This window comes from Vombatus ursinus, unplaced genomic scaffold (genome assembly GCF_900497805.2).
Source record: "Vombatus ursinus unplaced genomic scaffold, bare-nosed wombat genome assembly UNPS02014779.1, whole genome shotgun sequence".
Taxonomy (NCBI): Eukaryota; Metazoa; Chordata; class Mammalia; order Diprotodontia; family Vombatidae; genus Vombatus; species Vombatus ursinus.
Genome location: NW_020954557.1, coordinates 60,601,247 through 60,626,461, shown reverse-complemented (window position 1 = coordinate 60,626,461; position 25,215 = coordinate 60,601,247). Strand labels below are relative to the sequence as shown.

General features: G+C 36.0%; 1 protein-coding gene across 1 annotated transcript in view; it reads right to left on the bottom strand.

Annotated features, from left to right (window-relative positions):
* LOC114045630 (coiled-coil domain-containing protein 148-like) overlaps positions 1-25,215 on the bottom strand; it is a 194,003-nt gene that overhangs the window by 69,637 nt on the left and 99,151 nt on the right. The window contains exon 10 of the mRNA XM_027865705.1: positions 9,745-9,885. Coding sequence (XP_027721506.1) covers positions 9,745-9,885 — 141 coding nt within the window. The remainder of the gene's footprint in view (positions 1-9,744; positions 9,886-25,215) is intronic.

The window sequence follows — 25,215 nt, the reverse complement described above, 5'->3', positions numbered from 1 at the left end:
GGGGGGGGAAGGGCGGCAGTCATCAGGAGGGACAATGGCTGACAGTTGTGAGCAATTAAACAGAAGGTAGAACAACTGTACAGTCTTTGAGGGGGATAGAAAGTAGGGAAGAAGGAAAGAGAAGCAACCTGTCACCTAGGTTTCATCTCAATACAGTAATCCTAAAGGTCTAAGACCTCTCTTTGCTGCATAGGAGTCGGGGGCAAACAGCCACCTGAGCTGAACACTCATGCTAGTGCTGTTGAAGGCATTTATGCATCACTTCAGTGTGATGAGATAGTGAGAATGTCTTATGAGAGAAAATGGACACCTGCTCATGACTTTAAAAGGGTGAGCAGCAGAAAATGTTACCATTAACAATAGTACAATATTAGCTCATCTACTCTATGAGATGTTAGGGCTCAGAAAGGGAGCTGTTCAGATTCTTTTCAGATTCTGAGTCATCTAAAGCTGTGCAAAAACATCACATGATAACGCCCACCTAAATTAGAGCACCTAGACTATAGTGTGTACAAGGGATTCTCAGCGAAAACGTCTCTGGCTCAAAGCCCATCAAAAAGATGGGCTCTGGGCTAAGAATATGTGTACCTCATGAGAATTAGGAAAGAACATGCTAGACGCAAGACATGCTGATTTGATCAAAGCTTTAAACTAAAAATAGAGGGCAGAGAAAAATGCCCAGAATAAAACTCAAACTAGATGCTATGAGAAACAACAGGTATGACACAGAAAGAATAACAGTGAAGGAGAATATTCCCAGCTCATTCACAGGAGAGAATAATGTCATGAGGACTGGGAATAATGCTTATAATCTCATAACTATATATCAGTAAATAAAAGATTGGTAATATACAAAAGTGAATCTGACATATCAACACAAGCTTCATTCAACAAAGATGTAGAGCACTGTACTAGATACTGGAGAAAATAAGACACAGTTCCTTCTTCTTGTGGAGAAAGGGCTAGTCATCCTCACCAACAGTTGACCAGCTTCTACTCAGAAGGCAAATGAGTCAACCTAGCTGAAGCAACAAGGCCCCCTGAGGGAAAGAAAGAAGATGGCAAGTGCCACGAAAGCTAAGCCACCACCACCAACCATGTACACTACTATCTGCCCATACACTACAAGAGTCTTAGGAATGGACTACAGGCTTTGCTTGGAGTTTGGGCCCATACCAATCATTGATGAAATAAATCACTCAGAGAAGGGACCGGGGGGGAAATATATATGCTATGACCACAAATATGTAAATGAAAAGAGCATTATAAGAAAGCTGAATTCTGAGTATTTGTAATGATCGATATTGGTCCTAGGATACAGATAATACATATATTCTTCCTTTGGAAGGGGTTGGGGTTCAGTGTGTTGTATATATAGCCAGATTTGCTCGTTGTGTGTAAGCTTTAATTTGTTGTTGTTGCTATTGTTGTTGCTATTGTGGTAACAAGGGAGGGAATTGAGTAGAAAGGTTAGATATCTACAAATGACATGTTAATCAAAAAACTTTTGATTATCAATAAAGTATCAATAAAGCTTTTCTTTAAAAAGCAAAAGGAAAATAAACTGTAACATACTTATGCTTGTCCTGTAACTCTCCCTTGTCCTTGGGTCTCTTGCATTGTTTAGTCTTTGGAGACTGTGGTATTCCAAAAACCACCAATATATTGCACAAAGGGTATTAAAAACGTGGAGTTGTGTGTCAGGGAGAAGCCCTAAGAAAGACAGAGATAGGCTGCAGCATGTCCAGAAGTGAGGTTATCAGGATGGTGAGAGGACTGGAGGAAAAGGATGAGTGGAAGGAAGTAAGGATGCTAACCTGTAGAAGAGAAGACTTAAAGGGGATATGAGAGTTGTAATTGAAGGGATTTCCAATGGAAGAAGAATTGAACTTGCACTGCTTGATCCCTGATAGCAGAAATAGGAATAACAGGTTAAAGTTGCAAAGAGCCAAATTTAGGTTTGATATGTGAAAAAAAATCTTAACAATTCAAATTATCCAAAAATGTAATGTACTTCCCAGAGAGACAGAGTTCTCTCTCACTGGAGGTTTTCTTCCGATGATTGCTTGATGGATAAGCAGTATAAGTATTCTTGGTCAGGTAAAGTTGAACTGGGTGGTCCTCAGATCCATTCTGGCTCTTGTATTCTATGATCATGAAAGACACTCAGAAATGTCTCAAACAAAATCCAATCTACTCTTTCTCTATCTGGAATGGTCAATCTCTAGATCAGGCCTCCAAAGACCATGACCTTCTAGAAGGGAGAGGATCACCTCAGTTTTGAACCTCTGCCTTAGGACTGAGTTGTTCTGATTGGCTAGTGCAAACTCATCTAATCCAGGGTTTCTTAAACTTTTTCTACTCGTGACCCCTTTTTGCCTGAGAAATTTTTACATGACCCCAGGTATATAGGTATACAAAATAGGTATGCAAATCAAACATTTACTGATGGTAAATCATGAAGTAATTTATTTTAAAACAATTCTTTGGTATACATATAATTTTACCATTTATTAAAAGTGAAAGCAAATTTGCATGCTAATGAGATGGATGTGCTTGTTTATTTTTACATAAAGAATTAAATCTTGGCAGAATATTTGATACTGCAGGTCATAGAGCATCTTCAATGTTTTTCAGAATTGATTGATATTTTGATTTTATAATCATCAATGCCATGTTCAGAACCAAGGCTGCAGTAAAGTGGCATGATGCAACACAGCCAAGCCCTGACAGAAATACCTTAGATTCATTACATATTTGATTTTGAATTAATTTTTAGTTGTCGAGTGTTCAGAAACCTTTTACTGTAGCTAAATTTTTCATGATCCTCACATTCAGTTACACAATCCCATATGGGGTCGTGACCCACAGTTTAAGAAGCACTGATCTAATCCACTATATCTTGCCGGGCCAAATTATGCTTCCTATATCATGTAGTCATCCACTAAGAAATTGGGGCTTTTCTTGGATTTTTTCATCTTAGAAAGGCTCTGAAAATAGACTCTTCTATAGTTTCAGTTATAATCCATGTAACTTTCCATAGCAAAACATTCTTCCTAGACCAAAACACCATTTTTTTATATAATGCCGCTGCACTCTACTAGAATATAAGCTCCTTGAGGAAGTGACTATCTCATTTTTGTATTTTTATCTATAATGCTTAGCACAGTGCCTGTCACATAGTAGGTAATTTAGTAATTTTTTTACCTTATTAATTCATCTACAATGCCTATTGTTAGTACAATTTTTCAGTGGGTTGGCCCTCAAATTTCATGTTACAGTCTAAACAATAGCCACATCCATTTTTTTCCAGTATGGATTGAGAGGCTGATTTCTTTTATGTAATTATGGATCTCATTAAAGAGTTTTCTCCAATGTTCTATGGCCTAATGCAACTGGCACAATGCCAACTGTGAACAGAAGCTTCTGGAGGACTTCCTTATTCATATGAGATGCCTCTTCTATCTTTTTGTTTTCTTCACAGAAGCACTTTAATAGCAAGATTGCATCGTTAGCAAACAATTTGATAAATCATCCATCCAGACTGGGTATAGTTCCCACAATGGCCAGGCAAAACATGCTATTCAAGAATTCCAAGATCCCCACAAAATGGAACAAGCCAGCATCTCTCATCATTAATAATAAACTATTGGTTAACAGATAATTTCTAACTGTGCCTCTGATTAGCAGAAAGCCAGTCATATATTATATGGCTGACATAGCTCCAGTATATGTGGCACTGAAGGCTTGTGAATCTGCTTATTATGCATTATCTCATTAGATCTTCACAACAATCCTGTGAGGTATGTGTTGTTCCACTTTATGCAGAAGGAAATAGAGTAAGTGATTTGCTCTGTCACAGAGTATTTGGGGTAGGATTTGAACCCAGTTCTACTTGAACCTAAGTCCAGCACTTTATTCATTACGGAAACTACCTCTTACAGTATAACTACAAATATACAATTACTGCACCATGAGGGATGCAGAGGACAGTAATTTAAAATATCACATACATATTTATTACTGAACCAATCAAGTCAATCTATGAAAACAAAAGGGTAGGAGCAGTCCCTTCTACAATAAGGATTTTTTTGTTGCCCCTTAGCCAACAACTTCCCAAACAGAAAGGCAGTGGCATTTACTTCTTATCAAAGGTGGTGGCATGGTGAAGTCTTTGGACTTGGTATAGAATAAATACCGATATGGCTCAGAGATATTGTTTCGTTCCAGACCACCACAATAAAGTGAATATATCAATAAAGTGAGTCACATGAAATTTTTGGTTTCCCAGTGCATATAAAAGTTATGTTTACAATATACTGTAGTCTATTAAGTGTGCAATAGTATTATGTCTAAAAAATGTACATACTTTAATTAAAAAATACTTTATTGCTAAAAATGCTAACCATCATCTGAGCCTTCAGCAAACCATAATCTTTTTGTTTGTGGGAAGTCCTGCCTCAATGTTGATGGTTGCTGACTGATCATGGCCTAACCCCCAGGTTGCTGAAGGTTAGAGTAACTGTGACAATTTCTTAAATAAGACAACAGTGATATCAATTAACTCTTCTTTTCACTTGAACTCTTAGAGACCATTGTAAGGTTATTAACTGACCTAATTTCAATATTTCACTCCCTGTGACTCAGGGAATAGGGAGGCCAGAGGAGAGGGAGAAAGAGAGGGAATGGTTGAGTAGGTGGAACAGTCAGAACATACAACATTTACGTTTGCAGCCTTACACAGAAACTATTTGTGGCACCCCAGAACAATTACAATAGTAACATCAAAGATCATTGATCGTAGGTCACCATAACAGATACAACGATAATGAAAAAATTTGAAATATTGTGAGAATTATCAAAATGTGACACAAACACAGTGGGAGCACATGCTATCAGAAAAACAGCACCACTAGATTTGCTTGATGCAGGGTTGCCACAAACCTTCAATTAGTGAAAAATGCAATAGCTGCAAAATGCAATAAAATGAGCTATGTCTATATGTATAACATTGTATTGGCAGCTCTTTGTTAATTCAGACTGGTCTTTTTCTCATGTCTCTTCTTTGAATTTTTCCTGATTTTATCACCAGTTTTCATGCTAATCAGCTGAAGAATTAGATGAGGTTTTTTTTCCTACTTCTTTGCAAGAAACTTCTTGATTCTGAAAGTCATGCGAGAAGATCACCACAATGCCTACATCATAATAGTGGTATAAGCAAAAAAAAAAGGGGGGGGTGGTATCCTTGGTGTATAATACTTTGCACAGGAAATCTGAGATGACATTTCCAAATTAATTTCATGACAATCCATCTCTATTTTATGCTTCCCTAGACATTAATAAGCAGTCATTTAATAAAGCTAAAGCTTTGGTTGCATTTAGCTAGGAATTTTGTTATGATTGTAACATACACATGAGAGACTATTTGTTAGAGAACTTTTATTACTGAGGAAGGAGCTGTGCTCACTTTGCTATAGCAATAGTCAAAAAATGATGATTATTAGGTGAGAACAATTTAGGAGAAGACTGCTTCAGTTTGGGTGACCCTGGCTTCTCAAAGACTATGCTAGTAAAGCATAAGTTTTGGCATGCTCTACAATCCTATATAGGCTTCAGGTATGATCCTGGCAACAGACTATGTCTACTTTTCGCAGATAAGACTAGTTAAATAAGGAGATTTTTTATTACCAGTATTGGCTAGAAACTTGATGATGACATTTTTGGCCATGGCAATCCATGAAGCTATTTACTTTTGCAGAAAGATAGTAATTTTATACTATAAGAAAGTCATCTATACAAGATCCATTCCATCCTAATGAGAAAAAGGCAAATAACCAAAAAGCCAGTTAGCATAAGAAACCTTTTCTATTTCTTTTTTGCAATTTGATTAGATTTTTCTTTAAAGAAAATTAGTCTCTGTGCCTTTAGATGTGGATATGCTTTCTTTAAAAGTGAGAGAGAGAGAGAGAGAGAGAGAGAGAGAGCTGCCTTGGATTCAAAAAGACGTGGGTTCCAATCCATCTTCTGACAATACTATCTACACGACTATTGTCAAGAGAGCTAGGTGGCTTAGTAGACAGAGAGTTGGGCCTGAAGTCAAGAAGACCACTATTTAAATTAGACCTAAGACACTTACTATCTGTGTGACCCTAGGCAAGTAACTTAATCTCTGTTTGCTTCAGTTTCCTCATCTGTCAAATGAGGATAGTAATAGCATCTACCTCCTAGAGTTGTTGTGAGGATCAAATGAGATAATAATTATAAAGCACTTAGCACAGTGCCTGGCACATAGTAAGTATTATATTAGCTAACATCATCATCATTGTCACCATCATCATTACATTTAATGCCTCAGTGCCCCAAGCACTGAGTTCATTTCTAAGTTTATGGGTTATAGTTACAGATTTGCATAAACAAAAAGTTTTCCACACTTTGAATTTATCACATTGATGAAATCATTGCTACAAATTTTTATTAAATGCTTTTGTTGTCAATCTTACCTTTAGACATGATATAGTTCTCATGTTTATCTCACTTAATGCTTTTGTTTTATTTGAATTTAGCTTTATCTGTTATAACTTCAACTCACGGCTTTTTAAACTTTAGTAAATTTTCATCCAAATTTCCATTTTAAATTTGTGAGATTTTCTGTCTTAAGTAGGTTTTCTGTAGGCAACATATGATTTAGTATTGCTTTTAAATCTATTCTGTGTCACTTTTATGTTTTATAGGGGGTTTAAATCCATTTTTATTCAAAGTTATAACTGGTATTTCCTTCTCTCATACTATTCTGTATTATATTTTTCAGTAAGAAGAATGACCTACATTAATTCATTAGTCTAAGCCTAGTTTTTATACATGCTTATGGACAATTCAAAACAGACCTATACCTTACCCCAACAAATTACTAACTATATATCTTAAGTTTCTACTTAAATTTCTACTATTACCTTATTTTAAGTTTTACAATGGTTTTGACTGATCCATATATCCCACTCCCCTTTTAACTATTAGTATTCTTCAGATTGTCCATTCTCCATTCTTCCTTCTCCCTTTTCCTCATTTATTCATCATTTGCGATGCCCATAATCTATAATTTTTTCTTTTTTCTCCTTCCCATTACTGGTTATTCTTTTGTTGTAGCAATAATAATTATGTATATTATGCATATTATATATATATATATATATGTATATATTTACACACATTCTCTTCCCCACTCCTCCCCCAAAACCCATTTGGAACCTTTAGTTCCCAATCAAGACATACTTTCTGCCTTATGAGGGCTCTGAGGTTTTGGTTTATTAAACCAAAGCTATTGTTGCACTGATATTTCCCTATGGTGATTTTAGTAGATTAACTTATCATCCTAATATTTCTATTATTTTGGTGCTTCCTCCCAAAACTTGGGACAATTATAAATCAAAACAATCCTGTTATTGTTTTGCTAACCTTGTGTAACATTTAACTGAATCCCTATTTAGTGATTCAAAGTTCTAAAGTTCACTTAGTCTTCATTGAAGTTCAAACTTGATTTGCATATTGAAGTTCATATTTAATTTGCATATAGAAGATCCTGGTTAAGACTGGCCTCATTTATTTGTAGAATCTCTGTTTCTGGTTTGATTTGCATATCAAACGCCTTGGAAAGACTTGTTTTCTCTGGGAGAAATTTGACCTATCCTATTTAATTTCATGGAGAACGTACTCTATATTCAAAGTATTTATTTCCCCAGTGCTGTACAATCATCTCAGAAAACAAGTTGTTGACATTCTATAGAGTTCTATAGCACACATATGTTCTTTGAAATAACATCAATATATGTGACAATACCAAGTATAACCTTCCTCAGAACAGGTTCTTGAGATATCGGTATATTTAATCATTTTTCCCAACTATCAACTATTTTGTTAGAGACTGAAATGAAACCATTCCCATGACTTTTTTTGAGAAACTAAAGTCGTATTTGTTCTTGGTCAAGTATATACAAGTTGACAATTTCATATACCTATCTCCTGATTTTATCCTTCAAATAATCATAAAAAATCACACATCATCTATATGTCATTTCCTATCTAGAGTATGCTCCATAAACCATTAAAATAATTGTTGACCATAAATTAAAAAATAAACAAGTTAATACAGCACTTAATGGAGAAAAGGTGACCTGCTATGGAAAGAAATGCATAATTCCCTGTGCATTAGAATCTAGAGAGGGATTATTTGGACGATGATCAGAGATAGCTAGTCAAAAAATGTTAGTTATTGATCACATGGCTACATGAAAATATATCCAAAACAAACTCTAAATTAATCAGGCACATTCAATTATTCCTCCATCAAGTCCTAATACTCCATAATAGCATGGAAGTGACCCTGGTTCTATATGCTAATGGAGTGTAGATTCTCATGGATCTTACCAAGTTGGAAAGACTGAATGTGAGTCCAACAGTAGACATTTGTTTATTTTCCAAGATATAGAAAAGATATAAATAAGGGCAAAAAGGCCACAAATCACTTTTTTTAAAAAAAGCATTTCCCTTGAAGTGATCTTTATTTCTATAAATAGAAGAACATAATTTCCAAATGAACAACTGAAGCAATATTAAATAAGTCATTTCCACATAAATATCATCATAAATTAAAACTAAAATACTGGCATAGATATGAGAGAGAAAGAGACAGAGAGAGAGACAGAGAGAGAGAGAGAGAGAAACAGACAGACAGAGACAGAGAGACAGAGAGAGATGAAGACATACATACAAACACACAGAGACACATAGATGCACAGACATGCAGACACAAGCAGATTGGATTACATATTGGAGAAAGCAATGAACTGAAATTTGGGCAACCCAGATCTTACTCCCAGATTACCAGTTCCTGGCTCTGTGACCATGGACATCACTTAATCACTCTACTCTTTCTTAGTGTGTGTGTGAGGCAATCAGGGTTAAGTGACTTGCCCAGGGTCACACAACTAGTAAGTGTCATGTGTCTGAGGTCTGATTTGAACTCAGGTCCTCCTGACTCCAAGGCTGGAGTTTATCCACTGTGCCTCCTAACTGCCCCATCACTCTACTCTTTAGAGGGATTTGGCTAGATGATCTCGAGAATCCCTTCCAATTCTAACAGTTGTTATTTCCACAATTACATAAAAGAGAAATTTCCCCTAAAGTATGTTTAGCACCATTTTCTAAGTTTGATAAAGCCTTTGTTTAGCAGAGTACTTTTTTTCCATACTGAAAGCTAAAATGTATGCTTAGAAAAAATCAAGAATACGTGATTGCAAAAGGTTAACGCCACCCAAAACAGATGCCAGAAGTAATAAAGAGCCTTTTTTAAAGTTCCTTGCTTTGTTCTCCAGTGCAATGCATTGTATCATAGGTACAAACTTTTGACACTTCATTTGCTGTATTACAGTAAATCAGTGTACTATACAAGGACTATTCAATTTTAACCCTATTATTACTTAGTTCAAGATTTGACAAATTTCAAATACAATAATTTCTGCCTACAATTTCTCTTCCAATTGAAGGGAACTGAATTCATATAGCGCAACAAAGCCATCTAATTAGGCAAGTCTAGGCGTCTTTGAGACTCAAATGGACATTAGTTACTCTCCCCATAGCACTTGTTAACGTTTCTAATAATACGAAGAATTGTTTATAAGAACACTAAATCAATCAAAGCTCACTCTAGCAATTAAGAATATTTATTCACAACACTAGCAGATTACATACTTTTTTTTTCTCCTCTTCTCTCTGCAAGATTTCCTTCTCCTTCCGAAGTTTCTCTTCCTTCTTTTCTTTTTCCCTTCTTCTGATAATAATGTTGTGTTCTAGTTTTGCTTCTTCCTCTTGATGTGCTCGCCACTGAAGAACCTAAAGAAAGTGGGAAACCATTTTAGACAACTATATAAAGTTCAGAGGTCAAAATGCACACAGTGAAATTTGGAGTCACTTTCCAAGTAGTTTCCTCATCACACAAATATCAAGTCAAAATTGAACTTTAATATGAACTGTGTCAATTTGGTCTACAAAATTTCTAGGTATGCATTTTTCTCAATAGTTCAAGGGTCTCAGCTTTCAACCATGAGGGCACTCCCTCCAGTGGTGCAGATTACAATTCCTGAAGAAAGTTACTGTGGTTGAAATTTTCAGTATCCTGAAGCAATCAATCTGGTGATGAACCTCTCTGAAGTTAGCCAGGTTGGTCCTCAAAGAATAGATATTACCAATTTCATACAGGAAAACTTCCCAGCTTGGCAGGAATTAACAATGTTTGTACTCTATTGGTATTGCTTTCAAGAATGTATGGTCATCAATACCACAATAAGCATTAGAGTAAGGCTTTAGTTAAAGATTATATTGGCATGTACATATACATTGGGCACATTCTGATTACTAAAAAGAAGTGCATGAACAAACATTAATGCCTTATATTTGTTTTCATCATGATTCTGATTAATGAAATTTTACATGAAAGTCAGACAAGGTAGAGTATCATTTAAGTATTCCCCCAAAGACTTAGGATCTTCAGATTTTCATAAATAATTTATTTTTTGAAGATGGCAGAGTAAAGGCAGGGATTTGTCTGACCTCTCCCAAATTCCCCTCCAAATAATGTTAAAATAATGCCTCAAAACAAACTCTGGAGTGGGAGAACCAAGAAAAGGATAGGGATAAAACAATTTTCCAGCCCAAGACAACATAGAAAGTGGGCCAGAAAGGTTTGGAGAGAGAGTGGAACACAGTCTAGCACAGACCACACCCAAGCAAACCAGTAGCAGACCTTGGAAGTGACTGAATCAGTGGTGGTGGCAGTGACTTCCAGAGACCTCAGCCCACAGACAGTAAGGGGATTGGAAAATTAGTCAGAAGGAGATTATATGCACCCAGTGCCTGTGCTGACACTGGGTGCATGACTCTGTTTTGTTTCCCATATGTGGTTCTGAGTCAAAGTCTAGAGGTCCAGGTCTGGGTCCAGGGCAAGGAGGAGGACAAACAGGAACAGGTCACAGTTCCAGGGCAGAAAATAGTGCTTGTGGTCACTCAGACCAGAACACAGACAAGGAGAGTATTAATTACACCTCTCCTTAGATCATACCACAATGAAAGAACTGAAACTCCCAGAACTAGCTCTGAACACAGCAGCAGAAAAAAACTGAAGCTTGGGACAGTGCTCCCTTTACCCTGGGAGCAGACTCCAACTTTAATATAAAGTTAAAAGTCAAGAAACAGGCTGGGAAAATGAGCAAACATAAAAAAGAACCTGACAATCAAAAGTTACTATGGTGACAAAGATCAAAACAGCTATATGCAAAGCCTCAAAGAAAAATGCAAATTGGTCTCAGGCCCTGAAAGAAATCAAAAAGGATTCTAAAAATCAAATAAAAAAAGCAGAGGAAAAATGAAAAGAAATGAGAGTGATATAAGAAAGAGTAGACAGCTTGGAAAAGGAAGCACAAAAAATGCTGAAGAAAATAATACCTTAAAAAACAGAATAGACCAAATATTAAAAGAGACACAAAAATACACTGAAGAGAAAAATCCCTCAAAAAGCAGAATTAGTCTAATGAAAAAAGAGATGCAAAAATGCACTGAAGAAAACAACTTCTTAAAAAGTAGAACTGGAGAAAAAAAAGTAGGATGGCCAAATGTGAGGAAAATAATTCCTTCAAAATTAGAATTGCACAAGTGGAAACTGATGACTTTATGACACATCAAGAAACAATAAAACACACCAAAAAGCCAAAAAAAATGAAGGTGAAGGTTTTGGGGCAGCTAGGTGACACAGTGGATAGAGCACCGACCATGGAGTCGGGAGGACCTGAGTTCAAATCCGGCCTCAGACACATAGCACTTACTAGCTGTGTGACTCTGGGCAAGTCACTTAACCCCAATTGCCTCACCCCCCCCCAAAAAAAGAAACAATAAAACAAAATAAAAATAATTAAAAAAGAAGAAAATGTGAAATATTTCATCAGAAAAACAACTGACCTGGAAAATAGAATGAGAAGAGATAATTTCAGAATTATTGGACTACCTGAATGCCATGATAAAATAAAAAAACAAAACTAGAAATGATATTTCAAGAAATTATTCAGGAAAACTGTCCTGAATTCTAGAAACAGAAGATAAAATAGAAATTGAAAGAATCCACTGATCATCTCCTGAAAGAGATTCAAAATGAAAATTCCCAGGAATATTATAGCCAAATTCCAGAGCTCCCAGGTCAAAGAAAAAACACTGCAAATAGCCAGAAAGAAACAATTATAATATTTTGGAGCTGCAGTCAAGATAACCCAAGATTTAGCAGCTTCTACATAAAGGATCAGAGGACTTGGAATATGATTTTCTGGAAAACAAAGAACTAGGATTACAACTAAGAATCACTTACCCAGCAAAACTGAGCACAATCCTTCAGGGGAAAAAAAAGTGGATGTTTAATGAAATTGAGGACTTTCCAGATGAAAAGAACAGAGCTGAATAGAAAATCTGACATTCAAACACAAGACTCAAGAGAACCATAAAGAGGTAAATGGGAAAGAAAAATCATAAGGGATTTAATAAGGTTATACTATTTATAGTATTTACTGTGTCATTACTTACATCTTACATGGGAAGATGATACTTGTAACTCCTAAGGACTTTTTTTCTATTAGGGCAGTTAGAAGGAGTGTACATAGACAGAGGGCACAGGTGTGAATTGTCTATAATGGAATGATATCCAAAAAAATAAAAATAAAATGAAATTAAGGAGTGAGAAAAAGGAATGCACTGAGGGAAGAAGGAAGGGAAAGATAAAATGGGGTAAATTACATCACATGAAAGAAGCACAAAAGAGCTTTTACAGTGAAGGTGAAAAGGGGGGGAGTGGCAGGCAACTCTTGAACCTTACTCTCATCATAATTGTCTCAAAGTGTGATAACATACATATTCAGTTGGGTATAGAAATCTATCCAACAGGGAAGTAGGAGGGGAGGGATGATAGAAAGGAAGGCAGGCTGGGGAAGGTTGTGGTTAGGAACAAAACACTTTTGAGGAAGGACAAGGGAAAAGGAGAGTGAGAGAAGGATAAATGGTGGAAAAACAGAATAGAGGGATAAACAGTAATCATAACTGTGAATGTGAATGGAATGAATTCACCTATATAACAGAAACAGATAGCAGAGTAGATTAAAAACCAAAATCCTACAATATGTTGTTTAAGAGAAACACATTTGAAGTAGACATACACAAAGTAACTCTATTATACTTCAACTGAAGTTAAAAAAACCAGAGTTATCAATCATGATCTCAGACAAAGCAAAAACAAAAATAAATCTGATTAAAATAGATAAGCAAGGAAATTATATTTACTAAAAAGAACCATAGACAATGAAGTAATACCAATACTAAACACATATGTACCAAATGGTATAGCATCCAAATTCATAAAGAAAAAGTTAAATGAGTTACAGGAGGAAACAGACAACAAAACCATACTAGTGGAGGGACCTCAACTTGCCCCTTTCAGAACTAGATAAATCTACCCCCCAAAAAAATAAACAAGAAAGAAGTTAAAGAAATGAATAGAATTTAAGGAAAGTTAGATGTGGTAGACCTCTAGAGAAAATTGAATGCAAATAGGAAGATACTTCTTTTCTCAGTGGTACATGGAACCTACATAAAAATTGACTGCATTAAGGCATAAAAACCTCACAACCAAATACAGAAATGCAGAAATATTAAATGTATCCTTTTTACATCATAACACAATAAAAGTTATATCCAATAAAGATCTGTTGAAACATAGATTAAAAATTCCTTGGAAAATAAACAATCTAATTCTAAAGAATGAATGGGTCAAAGAACAAATCATAAATCAATACAATCAATTATTTCATTAAAGAGAATGACAACAATGAGACAACGTACCAAAATTTATGGGATGCAGCCAAAGCAGTACATAGGAGGAAATTATATCTCTAAATGTTTACTTACATCAATAAAAATAGAGAAAGAGCTAATCAATGAATTGGGCATGCAACTAAAAAAATAAACAACTAGAAAAACTAGCCATTGCCTAATTGATAAATGGTCAAAGAATATGAATAGGCAGTTTTCAGACAAAGAATTTGAAGCTATTTATAGTCACATAAAAAATGTTCTAAATCACTATTGATTAGAGAAATGGAAATTAAAACAACTCTCACATCTATCAGATGTGACAGAAAGGGTAAATGATAAATGTTGGAGGAGATGCGGGAAAATTGGGGCACTAATGCATTGTTGATGGAGTTGTAAACTGATGCAACCATTTTGGAGAGCAATTTGGAACCATTCCCAAAGGGCTATAAATTTGTACATACTCTTTGATACAGCAATATCACTGTTAGGTGCATATCCAAAAGAGATTTTTTAAAAAAGGAAAAGGACATATTTGTACTAAAAAAAAGTTTATATCAGCTCTTTTTGTGGTTGCAAAGAATTAGAAATTGAAGGGATGCCCATCAATTGGAGAAAGGTTGAATAAGAATATTATTGTGCTATAAGAAATGACAAGCAGATTGATTTCAGAAAAACCCTGGAAAGACTTACCTGAACCAATGCAAAGTGAAGTGAGCAGAACCAGGAAAACATTGTACACAGTAACAGCAATATTGTATGATAATCCTCTGTGGATGACTTAGCTACTCTCAGCAACACAATGAAGGACTAATGATGAAAATTGCTATCCACCTCCAGAGAGAGAACTGATGGAGTCTAAATGTAAATCAAAGCATATTTTTTTTCACTTTATTTTTGTGAGCTTTTTTATTTGGCCTGTGTTTTCTTTCACAACATGATTAATATGGAAATATGTTTCGCATGACTGCACACATATAAGCTATATCAAAATTTTTGTCTTCTCAGGGAGGGCAGAGGGTATATAGAGAGGGACAGAATTTTGAACTCAAATTTTTAAAAAATGAATATTTAAAAATGTTTTACATGTACTTGTGAACCAGGACGACAAGCCTTCATACTTCTTGGCCTCTGAATTGCCTCTCCCTTCTTCATTCTATCCTCCAGACAACTACCAAATTGCTATGTTCAAAACATAGATCTGAACATGTCATTTCCCTTCTCAAAAATATCAATGGTTCCCTACTGCCTCTAGGTCCAAATACAAATTTCTAAGCCTGGCATTTAAAGTCTTCCACAATCTGAGCCCTACCTAACTTTCCATGCTTATTTCTTACAGTTTCATGAACTCTCTGTTCCATTCAGACTAGCCTACTAGCTATTGCCTGATACATAATATACCATCTTCCACTCCTGTGCCTTTGCAAAGATAGTTGCCCACGTTGAGAGTGCACTGCCGCCTCATTTCTACCTATCTTTTATCAGAATACAGCTCAGGTACATTTTCCAATATGAAGGTTTCCTGATTTTCTTTAATTGCTAGTTTTCTCTTCCTCTTGAAATTACTTTGTAATAAATTAGTAGATACCTTGTATTTATTTAGCTTTGTACATATTTTTATCACACATATTTTTATCCTTCCAAGGTTAACCTGTCTCTGACAACCTGGTATATCATTGAACTTGAAGAATCGGTAAGTATGCAGAAGGAAGGAAGAAAGGAAAGAAGGAAGGAAGGAAGAAAGGAAGGAAGGAAGATAGGAAGGAGGGAGGGAGGAAGGAGGGAGGAAGCAAGGAAGAAAGACAGAAGGCGGGAGGAAGGAAACAAAAATTTATTAAGCACTTGTGTGGCAGGCACTGTGATAAGCACTGGAAATACAAATATAAGCAATAAGAAAGATAGCCTCTGCTCTCAAGGAATTTACATTCTAATAGGGAAAGACAATACACCAAAAAAAAAAGCTGGAAAGGGGGAGTAGGGGCAGGAGCGAGTTGGGGATGAAGGTACCTGGCAAAAGAACAACATTTCAAAGTTCAGAAAGTCAGGAACAGTTTCAGAAAGGGAAGACTAGGGGTATTGAGAGGCAACCAAGCCCAAAGCCTATACCAGGAGTGGTAAGGGAATGAAGGTAGATCAAACTGGGCCCTTTACAAAATTGAGGTTTCAGGAGGAACTTGCCAGCGGGGTGGGGGTGGGTCTTGCAGAAGGCTATTTCATGATGAACAGACCACATTGATAATTAGATGATCTAAGGCAAAAAGGCCCTAGATTCTAAGGGAAATTCTAGGATTAGAAGGTCAAGATTAGTGCAAGGAAGGAAAGAACTACGGGATTATTGAGAAGCAAACAAGTCCAGAGCCCATAACTAGTGCTGGTAGCATAGCATACTCCATGGCCTGAACTTTGGGTCTTCAATCCCTGATTATCTAGCAAAACAGTAATGCTAGCTATGAGCATGAGATGGTAAAAGGAATCCTGGGGAAAGAAAACAGCAACTGGCCTCAAGTCCTCAGGACGGGGCAAAAATGAGGCAGACAGAGTTTAGGTCACTTGCCCAAGGTCACACAGCTAGTGTCTGGGGTCAAATTTGAATTCAGTTCTTTCTGATCCCAAGACTCGCACTATTCCATCCAGCTGTCTCTAAAAAACTGAGACCCAGGGATTTTGAGATGTGCCCAAGGATACACAAGTACTAAATTTCAAAGAGAGTATTTGATGCCTGTTCTAGCTCCGGAGCCAGCCACTGAATCACTCACATGCGGGACTCACTTTCTCACACTACAATTCTCTCTCTATGCACCAGCTCATTCAGTCACTCTCTCCCTCTTTGCTACACAACCCTGAAATCACTCTCACCACAAAATCACTTATTCGGCCATTCTCCAACATTCTTCCACAAACCAACCGAAATTATCTCTCACCAACAGTTGCTTTCCTTCCACGCATCATCTTTCAGACTGCTTTCGCAACCTCCACTAAACACCACTTGCATTGAAGCTACATTTTGATGCTCCTAAATCTCAAGCAATTGCATTTCCTGAGAGCCCTGAGGGCACACAAATGCTGCTTTCTTTTCCCTTTGCCCCAGCACCTCTAGTTCTTGAAGTTAACTGTAAACTCTCCCTTTCCCAAGCAAGTGATATTTATGGAATATCTAAGCTAGGAGGTTTTCCACATTATTTTTGCATATGTATGTAGAACTACGCCAACAGCTTCTTGGATGCAATTTTAATACATCTATGTGAATTTTAGGGTCTATTTTCACTGACTGCTTCAAAAAAACAAGATATTTTTGACAGTATAGTTCAAATGACAGTAATGATTGTAGAGTCAAAGCTGAAATAATATGTTATATATAATGATAGAATTATTATTACCATATTAGCTATTAATAACATATTACAAAATGGGCAATAATATATTTTGGCCTTTGACTGAATGCAAGAAAATTCTAACCTGACTTGAAATCTTTGATTCCTCCCTCTCCTTGATTGTCATTATTCATTCTGTTACCAGTCCCGTAGATTCAAATGGTTTCTCAGCTTTACCCTTTCTTTTGCATTCATACTCTCTCCCTAATTTGGACCTTATTCCTTAATAATCCCTGGATTATTGCAATAGTCTTCTAGTTAGACTACCTTTCTCCAGTATCTTCTTTTCCAATCCATCTTTTGTATCACAGCCAGACTAAACTTTCTAAAATAATGTTTTCATCATTTTATTCTCCTGATCAAGAACAAAAAATAGATTCTCCTTGCTCCATGGAACTGGGACCAAATTATTATGTCTAATTTTGAGGGCCCTCCATAATATGGACTCATCTTACCTCTCTAGTCTTATTTCTTTTAACGCTCCAATTTGAATAATGCTCAAGTCATATTAAGTCTATTCAGCTTCCGTTTCATGGGCCAGGCTCATTTCCAGTTCTGCTCGTTGATTTTCTACCTATTTGTACTAACCTTATTCTTCCATTCTGTTTATTTAAATTGTGCCTGTCCTTTAAGGCCTATTTCAAAGCCCATCTTCCCCAGGAAGACTTTTCAATGCCAGTTCACATTGATCTCTGCTCCTTGAAACAGTGTTTCAGTACTGCATGAATTGGCAACTTCCTTAATTTGCTCATATGTGGACTTGCCTTTTTAATTAGAATGCAAACTCTTTGAGAACCAGGGCCATGTCAATATTTATTTTGTATTCCTTATGGTATGTATCATACATGAATACATGGTAACTGCTCAAAAAATATTTATTGCTGGATTCATCTGAACTAAGTTACTTTTAGAAATTATGCTGCTATAAGATATAAATGTGTACATGCATGAGAGGAAGCCTAGTGACTAAAGTGTCAGATCTAGTATCTGGAAGACCATGTTATAGATGAACTTGGGGAAATCACTGCCTTAACCTATCACCTCCTCAGGTAACTCCCTGGAAATTATATACTACATTATAGATAGGTTTTGATCTGCCCACTCCAGTAGTTATTTCAAATCTAAACTTTTCACATATTCACCTGAGATATAGGAGTGTTTCTAAATAATTTCCTAATGAATTATTTTCAAAACTTTGAGGCATAGGAGAAGAAAAAAATAATATCAATTAACAGGAAAAAGGAAATATGGAAAACTAAAAACAAAACAGATGAATTTACCTTTTTTGGATATTAAGCTGATCATTTTAAATGAATGAAAAATAGTGTCTGTGCTTGGAATTGTCCTACTCACCATTACAATTTTTAAAAAAAATTATCTTTATGAATAAAATTGTCTATTCATATAGTGTTGTGGGGAACAAAAATGGATAAAGTATATGCCCATGTTACTTATGACAGACCTAAGAGTTAAAAAGGATCTAACCTTCCCAAAAATTTACCCACCCCTTTAAGAAAACAGTTTCTTCTGTTTCTTTTCTAGCTCACCTTTGACTTTTTCTCCTCTTTAGATAAGAAGAGAATAACCGAACATTACCAATTTAAGTAAAAGTTTCTTTGGGACATCAGAAAGGGACCAGGCAGTGTGAGTAACCCTATCTCTAAATAACATTGCTTGAGGAAGGAGAGTTACAGGAATGTTTTCCTTCAATAATCCTAAATCATTTCCCTCTTTAATACAAAAAGTAAGATAGTGGCAGAATTTCTAGGTCCCCTTGTCTCAAGCACTAAGTGACGATACCTCTATTAGACAGACTCTAGAGAGATGTGATGGCGTGTAAGGGGAATAATGCTTTGGAGAGAATTTAGAGCATGTGCAGACATTCTGTAACTGGCCTAGTTAGCGAAGCACACAGGGAATGAGAGGATCTTTGGCCACGGAGGCTTTCAACAGGGACTAGTAACAAGTCCTAGTCTGCCCTTGGTTTGACTCCTTCGATGAGTCACTTCTCCCCTGTGAGGCAATGCGGCCCCGTGAAACTGGCCATGATCATTGGCCTCTGCGTTTATTCTTTTCCATCTCAGGTGAAGAGTAGACACGCTGGTGTTCTTCCATATGGGCGACCTGACATTCTAGCTTCCCAGAGTCCCAGGGCCTGGCATCTTGGTGTCCCAGAATCCCAGAGTCAGGACTTCGTAGCTAGCCCCACATTGCTGCACCAAGAAGCAAGGAGTGACTTGTAAGAGTCACTTCAGGACCCAGAAAGTGGTAGTAGACAAGGACTCATTTAGCAGTGATGCCACCTTTAGACGTGGATTTGGTGGGACAAATGTTATGTAGGAAATGAGCTAAATTTACACAATTACTTGTAATATTAATAAAAATTTCAACCATTAAATTATTTGTTATATATTATTATATATTTGTCTTACTTAATATCTAAGTCTTACTATTGCAGAAATAAATCCTAGCCAGCTACAGTCTAGTATCTTGACAATTAGAAGTCAGTTCAGCCATGACTAGAATCAAAGCAATATGGATCTTCTCTGCCAATTGCATTATGGACAATGTATAAGTGGAAATATCTAATGGAAAGAAGTACTGTTTATCAGCTGGATCCCACAGAGGAAGCTAAGGGTTTTGGCTTGGTCCCATGTGGAGAGAATGACAAACTGATTATGGTACTTTAGAGCTGCCTAAGAATAAGAAAACTGGCAGGTGGGCAAAGGAATCAATATAAGTGGTGCACATAATATTTCCAAGAAAACTATAAATAGAAGGAATAATGCCCTTAAAAAAAGTTTTGGCTCTTTAAAGGGATTATATCAATTATGAAGTTATGAATCAGATCACAAGGATCTTTGCTTAATGATAATAATAATGAAGCAACATAACTATGTCAGTCATTAACACATTATAAGAAAGATTATAAAGATGTTATTCACTATGTTCATTAATTCAACTAACAATTATTAAGCTCCTACGATATATTAAGTGCTCAAAATATCAAGACAAAAAAAATGAAACAGTTCCATTCTCTGAGCTGATATATCTCAACTCTACTGACAAATTTGGTCCCTAGAGCATGGCTACTACAACCCTTCAGGTTTCTAGGGTTGGCATTGATGGATTTGAGGACTCCATGTTTGTCTAGTACTATGTATTTCACATACTGCCCACCGGTGTGCTTTCCTCTATGATTATCAGTTGATATCATTTAGTCATCTCAACTCAGCTTTTAAAAAATAGTGTACTAAGGTGGGAATAGTAGGAATAGTTGAAGAGGGAAGTACTTTCCAGACATGAGGCAAGAGATGGAATATTGTGAACTGGGCCCAGTAAGGAGTTCAGTTGAGTAGAAATATAAACTGTGTGAAGAAAAGAAATGCACAATTAGCCTAGAAAGATGGGCTGAAGGCAAATTGTGAAGGGCTTTAAATGGCAATCAGAAGAATTTGTATTTTATCCTAGAGTCAAGAAGGAATAAATAGGGTTTTTGAGCAAAGAAATGACATAGTCAAACCTGTACTTTAGGAATATCAACTTTGATATCTGTGTTGAGAATGAATTGGAGAGAAGAGAGAACCTAGAAGCAAGACAGTCAATTAAGAGGCTATTGAAATAGTCCAGGCAAGAAACAAAGATGGTCTAACTTAGAGTTGATATATGTGAATAAAGAGAAGAGGATAAATGTGAGCGGTACTGTGGAAATAGAAACTGCTAGAATTGTCAACTATAAATACACTTTTTTCAGAATTTGGTTCAAATATTTATTCAGAATTTGTTTCAAAAATTAAATTGGCATAAGAACCTATGGTGAAGAGACAAAGTGTGAAAATATGTTCATTTATTGAAATGAGCAATTAAATAGTCAGTCAACAAGCATTTATTATTAAAGAGGGTACTATGTACCAGATACTGGGCTAAGTGCTAGGATTAGTAAAAATAAGCAAAAAGAAAGGCAGTTCTTGCCCTCAAGAGGTTTACTTTCTAATGGGGGAAGAAAATGCATAAAAGGGAGCTAAAAGTTTCAAGGTTGTTGAGGCAAAGCACAGAGAATCCAAAGCATTTCTGGGAGAGAAATGAAGGATGGCTAACTTGGCCCTTTCCTCAAAATGGAAAGAAATCACCAATGAGAAAAGGGGACACAGAGATTGAAAGTAATACAGCCATATGAACTGAGGAAATTTCCAGGGTAAAAAGGCAGCTGAGGGATGGTGACAAAGTAAAAAAGAATCAAAAGCAAATCTAGTGGAGGAATAAATGTTCGTAAGTTTATTAAGAAAAACAGGAAAGTTAGAAGAAATGTCTACTCCCAATATAAGCTAAGACAAAAGAGCTTTCTACAAAATTAGTAAATATATACCATGATGTACAGCAAACTGTCTCCCCTCCCCAGACAATGACAAAGAAAAATAACAACAAAAAAATCAAGGCTTTGAAAGCTTCAAAAATAAAGAGTAACTATATCTATTGAAAATGAATAAACAGTTGACAATATTAACCCCAAATTGTATTATAATTAAGTGACTAGCTAAATAATTATGAAAAAAAATGAAGAGGTGGATTCTTTTAACCATTACCTGTGATTTTGAGGTTGTTACATAACCTCTCTAAGGTTTAATTTCCTTACCTGAAAAAGTAAGGATAAGATTAGTGTGATTTTTTTTTTTTTAGTAAAAGGGCCATCCCTTGACTCACTTCTTCAACAGGCCTATTCACTGAATGAGCATTGCCTCACACAAAGTGAGAATTCGGAAAGACCTTAGCTTAAAAAGACCAAGGTCTCCCACTGAATCCTGGGCCATCTCCAGTCATCCTGATCTATATCTGGCTACTACACCCACGTGGCTCTGGAGGAGAAAGGGAGACTACTTCCCTCACTATAATCCAATTCAATTACAAGTCATGTTATCATCTTCCTGATGTCATGGTCCTCTTCAAGAACAAAGGTCAAAACCACACAATATTTCTTCTAGCTCCAAAATACTAGAATATCTTTTTTTCACAAAATGTATTCATAAAATATATTCACTTCATGAATATAATTTCTTATGGAGCACATAATTTTATTTTTCCTAGGAGCAAAAGAAAGCTGATTATGACGAGAAACTTTTGTGTTTTAGCTAGATTTTAAATAACATTAACTATTTCATCCATAGGGAAGGACCAGATTCCTGGTTACATTTGAAATGATTATATGAAAGGCAAAGTTTATGTTAAGAGCAGCTGGGTGGCACAGTGGATAGAATGCTGGACCTGAAGTCAGGAAGACTCATCTTCCTGGGTTCAAATCTGGTCTCAGACACTTACTATGTGACCCTGGTCAAGTCAATTAACCCTATTTGCCTCAATTCCTCATCTGTAAAATGAACTGGAGAAGGAAATGGCAAACCACTCCAGTATCATTGCCAAGAAAACCCCAAATGGGATCACAAACTGTTGGACACAGCTGAAACCACTGAACGACAAGAAGTTTATGCTAAATAATAAAGGTATCAGATTGATCAATGTACATAAAAGACTATCAGTAACAAATTAAATCTCTAGTATTGGTCAGTATTATTTCCTTTTTTCATCACTGGCTTTTAAAAAATAACTTTTTATTCATTAGATTCACACAGGTCACAATTACATAATGCAATGAACAATCACCCACAGATAATTTTTCATGCTTTCTTTTGATTTTCCTATGAGCCAATATCTAGTGATTTACATATGCAGATTTGGTGTCTTCAGTTATAAACTACTGAAGGGTAAGGACTTTGCTTTCCATTTCTCTGCTGTGCATACTTAGTGAGTACCCAGAAAAGACCAACTGGTTTTCCAAATAAATATAACAACTTAACTTATACAACAAATTATTAAGTGTGATGGACTAATTTTAATTACTTTACGCATATTTCTACTGGTACATTTAATCTTTTTGCATTTCAGAATAAATATGCAGAAGTCACAGAATACGAATTTAGCAGGCGTAATAGCTGTCTACATAATGCCAAACAAATGCTGTCAGATCCTGTGTTTGAAGTTATCTTCCACATTCCATTTTAAAGAACTTTATTTTACAGGCCTCTAGCAGAGACGATGTAAAATAGAACATAGTTTACAGGGAAATTTTGGCAAGGCCTCTGAAATCAATTAGGAGCTCAGTTATTCCTCATAACACATATCAGTCATAGGCTAATAGTAAAATAAAAAGGACTAAACAGGAGATAAAATTGCTTCTGCACTATAATAACTCTCAATTGTATCATGGTTGAGCATGGTACTTGCCCATGGCCAAATTTTCCTACAACAATACAATGCATTCAGTATTTGGTTGCTCCATATTCCAGATTAAAAATTGGTCCCTCCATATGTTTCTCTGGTAGATGTTTCACAGAAACAGAAGCTGCTTTGCCTTGGTATCATGGGAATAACATTTAAAAATGGGACTCTGTGCAACATAACAATCATAGAATCATATGATGGAAGGAATCTCAGAAGCCATTGAGTACAACCCACTCATTTTACAGATGAGAAAACTTAGGCATAGAGAGGTTAAGTGATTGGTCATAGTCAGGTCTGAGGTAGGATTTGAACTTGGATCCTCTTGACTCCAAATTCAGTCCTCTGCCCATTACCCCACCGTCTTATGGGAACAAACTCAACTGAGAGGGCACTACCCTATTGGAGGCATACCACTAGATCATGCTAGACCGTATACCCTTACGTGTAATAAAGGCCTTTCCTGGCCCTCAATGAGTGTTAGTTTCCTTTACCACTGGCTGATGACATGAAATAGAGTTCATCAAATTCTGGGCTTGTGGAAATGCACAAAGTTGGGAGTTAGAATGGCAAATCCAGTACACAACTAGGATTCCAGTTCGGGTAGAATGCAGAGTGTATAAATGGGGAGTTATATGAAATAAGCCTAGAAATGCAGATCAAAACTAGAATCCCTAGTGTCTAGAATAGTGCCAATGTTCATTGAAATGAATTTGTTGAAGATAAACATATGTGAGTTTGATGACAGTACAATTAGGTAGATTCAGAACTGATTGAATAACTAGGCCCAAAGAGTATTCACTTTTAGGGAAATGTCACCTTGAAGTAAGATCTCAAGTGAAATGATTCAAAAATATATCCTTGCCCCTTTATTGTTCAATATTTTTGGCAATGACTTTTGTAAAAGTATGCCATGAATACCAAGTTTGCAAATATCATGAAGTGGGATAAAAAAAAAAAAACTAGGTACAAAAAAATTGAATTAGAACAAAAGTCTAGGTCTAATGAAAAAATTTGCTAAAGGTAAATGTTGTCTTACTCTGAGGTTTAAAAAAATCAATTTCACAAACACAAGATGGGGTAGGCATGACTATATGCCAGTTTATGTGAAAAAGATGAACTGAAAGTCTAAAGTAAGTCATCACTGTGACATGGCAACTAAAAACAATGCTATCATAGGTTGCATTTAGAGGCCCGAATAAGGGGAATATTAGTTCCACTGTATTCTGCCCTGATAAGGATACTAGAGGCCATGATATATAAGGACTGTCTGAAGGAATTGATGATGTTTAATCTGGAGAAAAGAAGACTTAAAATGGACATGACAGCTATTTTCAAGCAATGGTATTTTCTGTTAAAAAAAAATACTTCTTTTTGTAATCAGAAGGAAGAGCCAGCAGTAATGGGTAGAAACAATAAATTTCAGATCAACATAAGGAAAATTCTTCTCGTAACTACTGTGATGTCAAATTAAAATGGTCTGCCTTGAGAGATAATGAGTTCCCTTCCTCTCCCCCTCCCCAAAAGAGAGGCTTTCATGCAAAAGCCAGATGACCACTTGTTAACAACATTAGATATTAATAAAGGATTCTTGGTCAGTACAGGTTGAACTACTTGGCTTCTAAAGTCTCTTCCAAATCTAACTTTATGTCATTCTTATTATACACTACAAAATGTCCAC